At 53.0% G+C, this 14,888-nt stretch overlaps 1 protein-coding gene across 4 annotated transcripts; it reads left to right on the top strand.

Annotated features, from left to right (window-relative positions):
* The first annotated feature begins 189 nt into the window (after positions 1–189).
* Asb10 (ankyrin repeat and SOCS box containing 10) lies at positions 190–10,445 on the top strand. Of its 4 annotated transcripts, none has more exons than XM_058574357.1 (7): positions 194–600; positions 1,075–1,206; positions 1,356–1,623; positions 4,407–4,926; positions 8,670–8,783; positions 9,004–9,189; positions 9,393–10,445. In XM_058574357.1, exons 1-6 carry the CDS (start codon positions 354–356, stop codon positions 9,187–9,189), a joined length of 1,467 nt encoding a protein of 488 aa, XP_058430340.1. In that variant the 5' UTR covers positions 194–353; the 3' UTR covers positions 9,393–10,445. The 4 variants fall into 4 exon arrangements, with proteins under 4 accessions (XP_046285847.1, XP_058430340.1, XP_046285846.2 ...); XM_046429890.2 differs by having other exon boundaries at positions 1,071–1,206; XM_046429891.2 differs by lacking the exon at positions 1,075–1,206 and having other exon boundaries at positions 190–600.
* Positions 10,446–14,888: the final 4,443 nt, after the last annotated feature.

Below are 14,888 nucleotides of genomic sequence, written 5' to 3'. Positions count from 1 at the left end.
GCCACCAGTTATCTGTGTGTCCTTGGGCAAATGGCTCCTCTTCCCTGGGCTGTTCTGTGTCTTGGAGATGCCAGACTTCATGGGTATCAACCCTGATGTCACCCAGCCCTGGGGAACTGAAGGTCCACTCCCACCTCCTCCACGGTTCCTCCCTAACTCCAGCTCCCAGCCTGGGAGTTCCATCTGGGCATTGTCAATTGGGACAGCTGGGGGCTATTTATGGCTGGCCCCTGCATGCTCCCTGGCTCCGCCCACACTGGCTTGCCTGGCCAGGGCCCAGCGCCACCCACCCAGTCCACCAGCACTGTCGCCCCGAGTCCTGTTGCTTTGGCTCCTTCTCCCAGAAACCAGCCATGCCTAGGGGAAGGAGCTCTCCTCCCGTCCGGAGACACCATCTGGGGTGCCTCCCCTCGGCCCCTGCCTGCCGGGCCTGGGAAACCCCTTGGTCATCATCCCTGCTGTGCCGGGACATGGCTCTCCAGAATGCCCTCTACACCGGGGACCTGGCGAGGCTGCAGGACCTGTTCCCCCCACACAGTACAGCAGACCTGCTGCTGGAGAGCCGGGCCGCCGAGCCTCGCTGGAGCAGCCACCAGAGGGGTGAGAGGCTGCTGGGGGAGGCCTGAGACCCAGGGCTGGCTGACCGAGGCACAGAGCTCCCAAGGCCTGAGGAAGAGAAGCCCCTAGCTGCTGCTCCCCACCCCAAAACTTGCCCAACAACCTAAATCTTGGCCCAGGAGAGAAGTCATGTGGAGCCCAGAATAGCTCCTGCTGGACCTCGTGGCCAGGTCAGGCTCCGGCTGGGGACAGAGGGGGCCCTCTGCCTCCTTTCAACCTCTCTCTGCCTGTGTCCTCTACCTCTGCTTCTCCCACCCTCTTTCCCTTCCTATGTGCTCATGAGCTGGTCCCCAGAAGAGTGCAGGGGGCAGGGAGACCCCCCCAGTGACAGACATACCCTCTGTGCCAGGCTGGTGGAGAAGCCCAGCAGAGGGTCCGAGGAGCACACCCAGTCTGGCCTGGGGCCCATTGTCACCCGCACGGCCTCAGGACCTGCCCTTGCCTTCTGGCAGGCAGTGCTGGCTGGGGACGTGGGCTCTGTCTCCCGCGTCCTGGCAGACTCCAGTACCAGCCTGGCTCCTGATTCCGTCTTTGACACCAGCGACCCAGAGCGATGGAGGGATTTCCGCTTCAACATCCGCGCTCTGAGTATGGGGCCCAGCATGGGGGGTCTGAGTGGGAGAGGGGAGGCTGTAACGGAGCTCGGGCTCCTGCATCCCCTTCTGCCAGTGCCACCCTCTTGGCTGGCACCTCTTTGCTGTCACTCAGGATCCGAGGTTTTGTCCCTCTCTCCCTAGGACTCTGGTCTCTAACATATGAAGAGGAGCTGACCACCCCGCTGCATGTGGCAGCCAGCCGTGGCCACACGGAAGTTCTGCAGCTGCTGCTGAGGCGGAGGGCGAAGCCAGACAGTGCCCCCGGGGGCCGCACTGCCCTGCATGAGGCCTGTGCTGCAGGTCACACTGCCTGTGTCCACGTGCTGCTGGTGGCAGGAGCTGACCCCAATATCCCTGACCAGGATGGGAAACGCCCCTTGCATCTCTGCCGTGGGGCTGGTACCCTTCAGTGAGTGACCCCTCACCCCAACCTTGGGTTCACTCTTAGGGGAGGCAAGGAGATCTTCCCAGGGAAGGTAGGGGGCAGGTGAAGGGTTGGGCTGGAGGAGTTGGGCTGGTGGAGGCCAGGATGCAATCAGTGCCCAAGACAGCCAGCCACTGGCCCTTGAGTCTGCAGTGTCTTGGACTTGGGACAGTTTTCTGGTTCCCCAGGGCCAGCAGAGGGCTGAAGCTGTGGCCCAGCTATGTGGCCTGCACTGGGGAAATTGTCCATATCCATTATGGAGAGATGGTTTTGCTATAAAGTTTTGATATTTTCTGAGCTTATCCCATGTTTCAGACACTGGAACAGCAGCTGAGTCATGTTCCTGCACTCAGGAAGCTTGTTGTCCCATGATCCAGAGAGGTTGGGGAGACAGAAGTCCTAGTTAGGGACTGCTGTGGTCCCTGAGGGTCTGGCTCTCAACTAGCAGGTTTAGAATCCCATTGGCAGGACACTCTCTGATAAATGAGCTTAAGGGACTGTCACTAACTCAACTCACAAGAAACATGGATACACCCATGTCTATGTGCTATTTACTCTAAGAAATATTCCTTTGCAATGACCTAAATAATTATGGCCTGTGTATAAGGAATGTAGAAGAATGAGTTCCCCGCTTGTAATTTTTTAATGAATGTAGAATCTGGGCAGAAGGAGCCTAGACCAATCTGGGGACTAACTCTACGTGCAGTGGAGCCCCCTCTTGGCTGACTGCATACCTGCCCGATTTTGCATCTTGACCCCCTGAAAGACACATTATCCCTGCTTGGGCTGGGCATGGTGGTGCACACCTATAATCCCAGCAACTCAGGAGGTGGAGGTGGAAGGATCATGAGTTCAAGACCAGCCTCAGTAACTTAGGCCGTAAGCAACTTAGTGAGGCCCTGCTTTAAAATAAAAAAATAGGGGGCTGTAGCTGTAGCTCAGTGGCAGAGCACTTGCCTAGCATGTGTGAGGCACTGGGTTTGATCCTTAGTACCACGTAAAAAAACTAAACAAATAAAGGCATGCTGTCCATCTACAACTATAAATTAAAAAAAAAATAGAAAAGGGCTGGGGATGTGGCTAGGTAGTAAAGCGCCTCTGGGTTCCATCCCCAGTACCCCTGCACCCACAAAATCTAATGTGAGCCATATATACAATTTGAATTTTTCTAGTAGTCCCATCAACAATTGAAAGTGAAATAGTTGACATTTATTTCTTAAATTATGATAAAATACATATATCACAAAATTTACCATTTTAAAGTTCAGTGGCCTGAGTACATTCACATCGCTATGCAACCACCACACCATCCACCCACAGAACACTTCCATCTTGCAAAATGGAAGCTCTGTCCCTACTAAACATGACCCCTCTCCCCAGGCCCTGGCAACCACAATTCTACTGTCTAGGGACCTCATATAAGTGGGATTGTATATCATTCATCCTTTTGCAACTGGCTTCTTGCACCTAGCCTATGTCCTCAGGCTCATCCATGTTGAAGCATGCTTCAATTTCCTTCCTTATTAAGGCTGAATAATATTCCATTACATGTTAATACCACATTTTTTTCATCCTATCACCTGTTCATGGACACTTGTGCTGCTGCCACATCATGAATAATTCTGCTATGAACATGGACATATGAATATCTGTGAAACAGGTGAAATTAATGTTAATGTATTTTATTTAGCATACCCAAAATGTTGTAATTTCAACACATCATCAATATAAACATTTTACAATCTTTTTGTGGACAGAGTCCTTAGGAGTAGTGTGTCGTCAACACAGCACACTGGCACTTGGACTACCATGTTGCACGTGTTCCACAGCACATGGCTGGTGGCTGCCACGGTGGGCCCATAGCTCTCGGTAACCCACATTTTTAGTTCTGGCTGTGTTTCAGCCCAGTCTCCCTGCGAGCACACCCAATGATAATCACCCCTTCCTTTCTTGAAACAAATGTATTTCAAAAATTATTATGGAACATTTTGAACAAACAGAATGGTAGCCAAGATAATAGACTGAGCCCTCTGACCCCATCACCATCGATACTGCCCACTCCCCCCACCCGATGCTGCCGTGCGGACTTGTGTGAGAACACCTTTCGGGCACCGTCTCATGCCGCTCACAGCACCTCATCAGGGATGAGTAGTATTACCCCTCACCCTGCATTCTACACTGAGCCCAAAGAGGCAGCTTCGAATTTGGGTGCATGTTACTGGGACTCCCTGTGTTTCTACAGTGCAGTCTTTCCTGGGCACCGTCTTAGAACAACTCTCGCTGGTCAATTTTAGTTTTGTTGGGTTTTTTGTCCCTATTGCTATTTGTGTTCCCACTGCTATTTGAGTTCACCACCAGGCCCTGCACCCCAGCTTTGCCCTCCGTTCCCAGCCCACAGAATCTTTAAAGTGCTCTGCTTGTCCTGGCCCTGAATGCCATCTGTGCCCCTTACGAGCTGTGTGAATTCGCATGAGATCCTCAAACCTTCAGAGACTCAGTTTCCTCCTCTGTGACATGACATTCATCAGAGACCACCAAGGGACCTTGGCAAGGCCCTTGGAAGGGTGCCGCTCCAACCACGTGAGGACTGCTTGTGGCTTTTATTCCCACAGGGTTAGTGGACAATGCCTGCAGGAAGTCCTGGGCTTTCAAAATGGCCTCTGTGGGTCCTGCCAGTGAGTGACAGGCAGGACAGAACCAGGAGCCAGCCAGGGCCCCCTGCCCTGTTAGCAGACCCGCTTCCCTCCCTGCCATCTCGCTCTTCCTAGGTGTGCGGAGCTGCTCCTGCGCTTTGGTGCACAAGTGGATGGCCGGTCTGAAGAGGAGGAGGAGACCCCTTTGCACGTGGCAGCCCGACTTGGCCATGTGGAACTGGCAGACCTGCTTCTAAGACGGGGTGCGTGCCCCGATGCCCGCAATGCCGAGGGCTGGACACCACTGTTGGCTGCCTGTGACATCCGCTGCCACTCTCCTGCCGATGCCGAGGCCACCACTACCCGCTGTTTCCAGCTGTGCCGTTTACTGCTGTCAGCGGGGGCAGATGCGGATGCTGCCGACCGGGACAAACAGCGCCCCCTGCACCTGGCCTGTCGCCATGGCCACGCGGCCGTTGTAGAGCTGCTCCTGTCCTGTGGTGTCAGTACCAACGCCATGGACTATGGGGGACACACAGCCCTGCACTGTGCTCTGCAGGGTCCAGCTACAGCCCTGGCCCAGAGCCCTGAGCAACTGGTGCGGGCTCTGCTCAACCACGGCGCTGTCCGAGTCTGGCCAGGAGCCCTCCCCAAGGTACGGGGGCTGAAGGCATGGAGGGGCCATGATGTGAGGGGACGGGAGACCTAGACCGCTTGCCAGCTTGTTTTGCAATGCAGCCTGGAACCCCGGGGCACATAGGTTAGCCCCTTCTTTCATTCAACAAGGAAGCAAAACCCTAATAGAGGTAAAAGCCAGGGCTCAGAACAGGAAGCGTGTTTGTGCGTACATACGTACACATGTGTATACATTCATGTGCACCTACATGCAGGGTGTGTGTGTACCTGTGTCCAGAGTTTGTGTGTGCACGTGTATGGCGAAGGTGGACTGAGTGCAGAAGGATTATAAAAGATCCAACAAGACTAAATCAAAGCCAGGCATGGTGGTGAACAATTGTAGTCCCAGAGATTCAGGAGGCTGAGACAGGAGGCTCCCAAGTTGAAGGCCAGACTCAGCAACTTAGCAAGACCCTGTTTCAAAATGGAAAAAAAAAAAAGTCTGAATGAGTCAAGACTGATGTGGGCAGCATAGAAGGTGAAAGGTCTTCCTCAGGGCCATGAACTGCCGGAAGAGCATTTGGGGAGCTCAGAGTACCAGCAGTATCAGCTGAGAGAGACAGACAGTGGGCACAGGCGAGACCCCTCCCAGGGCAGAGCATGAGCCCATTTCCTGAGGTTCAATCACCCTGCACCTATGAAAATGCCCTTCACTGTCATTTTTTGGTTTATATCTTACTTTGCACTAATTTCCCCAGAGTGGGTTCAACCTGAAGACCTGAACTGCAGGGCAGATTCCCCGGCCAGGGACCTTGTCCCCTGTAGTGTCCGGCCCATGGGGGCTACTGTCATGGAGGGCAGGGAAGGATTCCTGTTGTCACAGCAGCGGGGTCAGGCCTGAACTGGCCTTCTGGGAGGGTTGGCAGGTCCCCTCTGGCCCTGCTTAGGGGCTGGTCCCACCCCACCCCGCCCCTTCCTGGGCCCACCCTACTGTCCCCGCCTCTCCCCTTTGCTCACAAACCTAGAAGCATCTGTCTGGATTCCTAAGCAAGACCAAATAATTAAACAGCCCGAGAGTTCGGCAGATTGGTCTCCCCTTTGGGAAAATACAAGAAAATCAACAATTAACACTAATTAATCTCCTATTAACACCAGATAATTAGGAGAGGAGCAATTCCCTGTAATCTGACGCCGGCTCTGACAGCTAATGATTTCCCTGCCAGGCGGGGCAAGAGGAGGACTTGGCACAGCAGACAGATTCCCGGGACCCTGCGCCTGCCCGCGGCTCTGCCCTGCCCTGTGGCCTGTCTCGGGGAGCCCAGGGGCCAGCAGAGCAAAGGGCCCCATGTGTCCATTTCCTGTGATCTGAAAGCCCTCCAGTCTTGGCTGGGCTTCCTGCCTTCCCATGAGGAAGATGCTGGGGCCTATCCGTGTGACATGCCAGCCCCACCAGCTCTCCAGGAGCCACCTTACTGGACTTGGCACTGAGGGGACCTGAATCTGGTTCTGGCTTTGATGCTGTTCTTGTGACCATAGGCAAATTACTGAAATCCTCTGGACCCCAAGTTTGTGGCAGGTCATGCATCCTCTACTGAGCAGAGACGGAAAGCCATAGGAGCATAGTAGGGACCAGTGGGGGACAGCACACATCAGACACTGTTCAAAGTTATGCCACCTGTGGATTGGGTCCCTCAGTCCTCCAACAACCTCTGAAGCTGGTGGCACTGACAGAGCAGGCTCTGGAGCCAGGCCACCACCTCAGTACTTAGCAACCATCCTCTGAAAGGGAGGGGATGTGTGTGGGGGCGCTTGGTGAGCCGCTAGGCATCCCCTAACAGAAGGATCGCTGGGCACAGCAGCAGTGCAGGTGGGAGTGGCAGCCTGGGCTTCCTGGAGGAGTGGGCCTGGGATGGGCAGTTCTGGGAAGCCTGGTATGTGGATAGACAGGCTTTACCACAGGGTGGACATCTCGGGCAGACATGTGCTTTCCTCACTGGAGACTGAAATAAAGAGGCCTGTTCCAGACAGACTCGGCCAGGGCAGCTCTGGTAAGCACTTCCCAGAATCAGGGCAAGAAGCAGCGAGCCCGAGTAAGTTGTGTGCTCTGGTGGTCCCCGTGCCCTAGTCAAGCCTGGGCCTTCTACCTGTTCCCACCATCCGCCAGGGCCCCTGGAAGGCAGGGCTGTCCAGGCCCCTCATGTTGTATGCGACACACGTGGGATGTGCACGAGGTATGTGCAGGAGTGGGCACTCAGGGTGGCCGTCGTGGCACCTGGGCATGTTAGGCTGTGGCTGTCCATCGGAGCACATGGAGGCTCCCTCCCTGGGCTGCTCCCACTGCAAGTTTTTCTTGCCTCCTCCTGGCTCCAGGCCACCACTGCGGAGACCACCCCATGTGGGACAGTGCCTTCCCTGACCATGCTCAGCTCCTGATCCTACTTATTTTTCGCCACACCCTAGGCCTGTGAGCTGCAAACAATGTTGATTGTCTTTGCTCTGCAATGGAGCTTGCAGACGACAGGACCCTGCTTCTCCTCCTCACCGCGGGACCCCAGGGGTGGGCAGAGTAGGCCCTCCGTGAATATTTTCCTAAAGAGGAATTGAAAGCATGAATCTGGCTCCAACTCTATCCCTACCAAGCCCTCCATTGCTGCCTCCTCTCATAGCTGCCTCTGGCCTTCACTGGACACCAGGGAGATTCTATTTTTTACAGGACTAACCTTTTCACCTAGATAGGCACTCCACCTAGGGACTCCCTTCTAGCAAGCAGAAAATCCAGCACAGAGCCCTGTAGAGGCAGGCAGGACAGCAGGATGCTGTAGTAGGCAGAGGCAAGGAGTCACGTGCCAGGCTTGGACTGCTGGAACAATTTGGGCAAGATGCTTAACTTCTCTATGCCTCAGTTTCCTTTTATGTACAACGGGGACAATAACAGCCCATACCTTTTAGGGATAAGGATTAAGAGTTCATACATGCTACATGCTAAATATCTGGCATAAACTACGTACAGTAGAAATGTTAGCTGACGGCTGAGCACGGTGGCACATGCCTGTAATCCTAGCGGCTTGGGAGGCTGAAGCAGGAGGATCGCAAGTTCAAAGCCAGCCTCAGCAATTTAGCAAGGCCCTAGGCAACTCAGCAAGAACTTGTCTCTAATTAAAAAATATATAAAAAAGGGCCAGGGATGTTGCTCAGTGGTTAAGGCCCCTGGCAGGGTTCAATCCCCAGCACCCTCCCCCCAAAAAAAAACACATTAGCTGACAGGCTGGAGTAGCAGCTCAGTGGTAGAACATGCACTTAGCATGAACAGAAGTCCTGGGTTTGATCCCCAACACACCCCCTAAATGAAATAAAGAACTGTTGTGTTAGTTTCCTGGGACTGTTGTAAGAACCAGGTGGTTCAAAGCAACAAATCCATTCCCACACAGTCCCCAGAAGGGTCTGGAGGTTCTGGTGGGGACACTGTGATTGCCCACAATCCCTGGTGTTCCTTGGCTTGTGGACACATCACTATGTCTGCGTAGGTTGTCACATGGTCTTTCCTGTGTATGTCTGTGCCTCTGTTTTCCTTTCTATAAGGACATACTGGATTAGGACCCATCCTAATGATCTCATTTTAACTTGCTTACATTAGAAAGACCCTATTTCCAAATAAGGTCACATTCATGGGTACCAGGAATTAGGACTTCAATATATCTTTTTGGGGAATAACATACTACCCACAAGAGCTCTTGGCCATCCAGCACAGACTGATGGGTACCTGACCTTCCCTGCCTCCACCAGGTCCTGGAGCGCTGGTGCACGTCCCCACGGACCATCGAGGTCCTGATGAACACCTACAGTGTCCTGCAGCTTCCCGAGGAGGCCATGGGCCTGGTGCCTCCTGAAACTCTGAAGGTCAGATTCCAGGACCCTTTAGCCAGAATCACTCAGCCTGGCCCCAAGAGACTCCCACCCCTAAAGGGCAACCTTGTTGGTCCCCAAGAAATCACCCAGAGGTCCCCTCACATCCCAGTGAGTTCAAAGAGATGGGTATCTATAGGACAGCCTGTCCCAGTTAGAAGTGGGTGCCACCTGTCCAAGGCTGCCCTGGCTGAGTCCCTCCTCCTGTCCCCAGAAGCACCAGCACTTCTACTCTTCCCTCTTCGCCCTGGTGAGGCAGCCCCGGTCACTGCAGCACCTGAGCCGCTGTGCGCTGCGTGCGCACCTGGCAGGCTGCCTGCCCCACGCCCTGCCCCGCCTTCCACTGCCACCCCGCCTGCTCCGCTACCTGCAGCTTGACTTCGAGGATGTGCTGTACTAGGTGAGTCCTGGTTTCTGGGGACAGCCACAGGGCTTGGGGGAAGGGGATGGGTAGGAGGCAAGAGAGGGGTCCAGGGAAGGGAAGCCTCTCCTTCCAGGTGTGCACTGCCTTGGAAAGCATGAAGCACATGCCACAGCCTGAAGGGGGTGCTTTGAACTCAGGCCAGCCAGGTAGCCCTGTCAGCAGAATGTCCCTCTCCACAGGCAGGGGTGGATGCTTCAGTCCCCACCTGAAAGGGGCAGACAAATCACACATCCAAGTGACATCTGATGAAGACAGCAAGTGGGCCACTCCTCTCCAAGCACCCTCTAGCCTGTATGTTCATTAAAAGTCTCCAGGCCCAGCTGGCAGTGGTGGTGCACACCTGTAATCTCAGCAATTTAGCGAGGCCCTGTCTCAAAAATAAAAGGGCTGGGGATGTAGCTGTGTGGTTTCATTCTTTTCCAATAAGCCTTCCTCCTCTTGCTGGCTCCTCAAGATGGGCACTAGCAGGGTCCCTGGATCCACCCATGTGCTAGCCCACCTAACCTTCTCCCTTTGGCATCCACCAGCTGCTGAGGGGTCTCAGGCAGCTGCCCATTGTCCACTGGAAATGGCCACCAGGTGAGTGGGTCAGAAGAGGCCTGAAGGCTTAATGGCTGTGGGTAGGCAGAGCCTCTGTGCAGAGGGAGGTTTTGCAGAGAGGTGATAGGACAGTAAAGGAAGGCTTGGCTGAGTAAGAGGCAAGGTGAGGAAGAGCCACCCAAGAAAGAGCGGACATGCAGGTGGGCCCAGGGTGGAAGAGTGACCATGGCTCAGGTGAGAGTAAAAGGCCCAGATTTGGGAACCAGAACGGGTCTACCTGTTGCTTGATACTGTAGGTCGCAGAGCACCCATGTACCCCTGGCCCCGGCCTCTTTTCTGCTCCTTCCTTAAATTCAGTTGTGTGGTGGCAAAAGTGCCACGCTGTTAACAGGGCCGGTTCCACTGTGCTCCTAGCTCTACCATTAACTTTGGTGCAACACAAGTCTCCTACCCCCTGGGCTCACTTTTCTGCATCTGTAAGAGAAAGGAGAGTCCCTAGGGGTCATTGCAGCCTAGAGTGGTAAGAACCTGTAGGAGGGCCCAGCAGCCTGGAGCTGGCCCGTAACCACAGGAGGGAGGAGGAGTTGTCGGGAAGCCACAGAGCAGCCAATCAGATGCCAAGGGTCGCTATACAGTTCCCAGGCCTCCAGAGTGCACACCCGCTGGAGCTCAGCCACTTTCCCGCCAACTGCTGGGAGCCAGACTGCGTGGGGCGAGGCCCGAGGGTGGGGTGGGGCCTGGGGGTTGGGGGAGGTTGGGCGGAGGATCTGGGTGACACCTACGCCTCCCCGAGGGTGTGGAGAGCGCAGATGAAAAGCTGAGTGGAGGTCAGTGGGCCGGGAGTCGGATCCTGGCCTCAGGAGCCCTGGGCGGCCCGGGCGGCCTGGGCTTCAGGTGCTGGCGCTGTAGAGACCCGGACTGGCCTCACCTCCACGGACCCCTCCTCGCTGCATGCAGGTCAGCAAGAGGTTTTCTCCTGGACAGTGAGGGGTGCCTGCAGTGGGGACAGGACACAAAACAAACATGCACAAATCTCACTTGTGATAAGTGCTAGGGAGAAATGCAAAAGGGTGATGTGACCGTGACTGGGAGCTCTTTTAGACTGGGTGACGAGGAGCCCACTGTTTGAGGAGGTGACATTGAACCTGAATGATCTGAATGACAGAGGAGGAGCCAGCGGGAGAAGATGGGGAAGAGCAAGGGAGTGGCAGGAGAGAATGTAGATTCGGAGGGCTGCTCTGGTGCTAGGGACTGGGGAAGGGAGGCCATAGAGAGCTGGGGAGACTGCTTGAGAGACAGGGTAAGATTTGGGGTCCTTTTGAGAACCGATGGGCCCTGCTGATGAAGTGGAGATGGGGCTGGAGAAAGCCTCCGCCAGGATGTTCCCAGTTTTTTGATTTGAACAGATATGGTGGCACTAATTACCTAAGTAGTGGCACTAGTTACCTGGGTGTTGGGTACACTAAACTGGAGCTGCCTGTTAGACACCTCAGAGTGGCTGGGTTCCATGCCATCTGGATCTGTGACTCGGGAGTGCAGGGAGGAGGGCAGGTCTGGGCATGTGAAAAAGGGCATCCTGATTTTCCTGGAAGTTTATAAAATTGGGTGGAGATTCTGCAGTTCTATCCTCTGTGTTCATTTTGTGCTTCCTGAGCTCCAGGCTTTAGGTAGTAGATATAAGGCTGTGAATGAGACGTGATCCTGCCCTCAGTGAATTTTCAACCTGGTCTAAGAAACAAGTGTGTGAACTAGTCAGAATTTAAGAAGCAATGAAAGGAGGGCAAAATAACTGTAGGAGCAGGGGCTGAGGGCAAGAAGAGGAAGCTGTGGAAGATGAGGAACGGGGTAGAGATGTGGGAAGGCCTCAGGGAGGAGTGGTGCCTGTCACCTCTGGCCAGGGCTGGGTGTGGGATGCCTTTTTAAGAGGGGGGGGGGTAAGGACAACTGGAGTGGTCAGTAGAGGGGGATGTGCCTAACCTCTACCAGCGGCGTTGGCCGGTTAGGAAGGTCCTTTCTGGGGTTAGACATCTAGACACTTGCAAGCCAGGGAGCTTGCTCCCCAGCCTTCTGGCTGTTGGTCCCGTGGGCCCAGAACCTCTCCCCGGTAATTGCTTTCCGTAATGTGTTTGCTCCAAACCAATTTCACGCCTCCGTGAGGACTCCGCCCTGCACTGGAGGCACCGACTTCCCCACCACCAACCTACCCGCGTGTGAATGCGTGGGCTCACGCATATAGCACACATTAAACAAGACAGGTACACAGCATTCAGAGAACCTGAGCACAACCATGCACAAATCTACATGCATGCATACTAGATTTTAATACACTCGTGTGCAAAGCTTCTACTCCCCACCCCGAAACTCCTTTCCCGGCCCCAACCCATGCACTCACATCCAAACACCCAGAAGCTTGGACCGCTCGCCTGGTCTCTTTCTTTGCCCTCAGAGCGTCTCCTGACTAACGCCAGGGGGCGTTGGAACACTCCACGCCTCCCTCGCGGTTACTGCAGTTACGCGCTGCTGCCACTAGAGGGTATCCGCGGACAGGGCCCGACGCTGCCCACCGTGGGAAGACTGTCCGGCCAATGAGTGAGCTGGACGTACGGACCTGTTGGTTTTTGACTTCAGAACACTTGGCTTGGTTTTAGCCCCCTAAGTGCCGTTGCCAGTATATGAAAGAGAGGCCAGATGATAAGGTCTGACGCACAGTCAGAGAAGGTATATCAAAATAAAATCCGTAGGAGCATTTCCCAATTGGGTGGAGTACTGGGAATGGGCCAGGTCGAGCACGTGGACAATGAGAGCAGCGCTTTGAGAACTGTTGTAGACAACAATAGCGACACTGTTCAGGGAGGCAGTAGAACCACAGTTTTCTGCTTCTAAAGAACGCAGCCAGTTCTGCTCAGACTGGATATCGACAGCATCTGTCCTTGGTACTGATGGGACAGTTAGAAGCAGTTTGTGGAGTGCTACTGATTGGGGGAACATGAATTCTGGACCACTCTGTCCTTTATCTGGTTTTGTGCAGGAAGAACTCATTTTGGATGGTGTTCTCTCTATTTACATGAGCCTGGCTTTCTGCATATGTAATAATCACCCTCTCACACGTGGAGAAGTTAAGTGAAGAGGGGCCAAGGTCACATGGCCCAATGAGGGGTCAGAACTTGACTCCAGGTCTTTTTACTCCACCAGTGCCGTTTTCCATTTATCATGTGGCCTCAGCTTCACCCTCAATGAAAGGGAGGAAGAGGGAGTGGGCTGCAGTAGTTGCCACTGAATGTTAAGGACTAGGAAGTCACACTTCATGACCTCAGCATGGTAAGGGAACTGGTTGTGTTAAAAGCACAGTATCTAGTAAACACGAACCATACCAAGTCAATACAAAGTCCCTGAGGTCTTACTTCTCTCAGTTTAGAGTTGGTGACCTGCTGGGATTTGTTGGTACCAAGCTGTAAACCTGTACTCTCTTTGCCAGCCTGATTGAGGAGTTCAGTTTTCTTAATACAGTTCTGAGCAATACACATTTGGCATGAGCAAGATGACATACATCTCCAAGACCATAGGGTCTTTACCCTTGAGTCCTTGATGATGCATGGTTGATTCTGTATCACCAAAAAGTGACAGGCTTCTTTAAATGGCCTTTTATTTGGCAGGACTGCTTGGAAGAAGATGGTTCAATATATACCCTTTAAAAAAATAGCCTTTTGAGCTTTTGGAATTTTGTACTATGTATTTTATTACCTTTGCAAAAAAAAAAAGTGAATTCAACTATTTTAAAGAAATGGTTCTTCTCCATGCCTTATTTGATTGATATGGAATCTGCTCATACAGCCTTAATTGCAGTAATTGTAGCCAAAGTTCCCTCCATAATTTATCAAGTCAATAAGCCTCTATTATGTATCCAACACTGTAAAACCATCAAACCAAGTACTTGACCTCTCACTTTTTAAGTACAATACACTTGTGAAGTCTGGTCTTCCACATCAGTACCATGAAGCGCTTGGTTAATTTAACCAAGGGTTGTTCTGAAGACTATCTTTAGACAAGGATGAATTCTAGTTCTGTAATAGTGAGTTGGGAGTTCCCCAGGGCCTAAGCTAAGGCACCTCTTCTTTATGGTGACATCTTCCCCCCAGACCCATTTCTTAGAAGTTTCCTTGAGTTTAATGTGCAGCCCAAGGTAGATCAAGACTATATGGAAAGGATAATCTCTGTTCACCTTTTTGATGAAGTATCAATCAAAGCATAACCAGAAAAAGCTCCCCTCTTGAGTCCTGCCCTCTCCCTCTGTGCCATGTGGTGATAGTGTCTTTCAGGGTGTTGATTTTAAATATATCAGCCTGACATTAGCTGTGTTCACTAGGTCAACACAACACCCCTGACTGGAACAAATGTCAGTGAGACCCAGTGTTCCCTCCTGCTCCGCTCTGTCCTGGTATGGCAACTCTGGGGCTCTTTTTCCTATGTTTTCCTTCTTAACTAAGCTAAGCCCTTTGCTCTACTTAAATTGCATTTTCATAAACTTGTCTGGCTTTTCTGTTATTCATTTTAACTAGCTTGGTTCTCCCTGGCCCCAACTGAATAACAGTTTCCTAGTGACCAAACGACACTCATTTTAGCTGACCAGGCTTGCTCTGTGTCCTGAAGATCAGGTCTCTCTTCTGTTGACTTGTCTCAAGTCTCTTTCTTGCCAATTGACCTGAGGTGCTCATAGAGCAGAAGTGCCTGTGACTTCTGCATCTAGATTGACAACTCTACTGCTGGGAATCAGGAGGAGGGGGACAGTAAAAGGCCCTACCATTTCTGTGTCTGAGAACAGGGGAGGTGAGCAGAGTCATCCGCAATTAGCGGATAATTAGTGCTGCTGACCCTTGGGGCTCATCAGCACTCCTGGGGCCAGCCCCCAGCAATCAGCCAGGGCAGGTGGAGAGTGTCAGGCCGGGGAATGAATAGGGCTCATCAGCGGCGCTGGAGCCGGGGAGCCAATCAGGGAAATTAATAGCAGAGAGAGGGCGAGAGTGAGGGAGGGAAACAGACAGACCTACGGACAGGAGGTACAGATAGAGGCGAGCAATGAGGAAAAAAAAATAAGAGGTGCACTGGGATAGGGAATGAAGATGAGGAAGAGCTAATCA

The sequence above is a fragment of the Marmota monax genome, unplaced genomic scaffold (genome assembly GCF_021218885.2).
Source record: "Marmota monax isolate L192 unplaced genomic scaffold, Marmota_monax_Labrador192_F-V1.1 WCK01_AAM20220418_F8-fsc00193, whole genome shotgun sequence".
NCBI lineage: Eukaryota > Metazoa > Chordata > Mammalia > Rodentia > Sciuridae > Marmota > Marmota monax.
The sequence above is the reverse complement of the archived record's forward strand: the minus strand, read 5'-3'. Positions and strand labels throughout refer to the sequence as shown.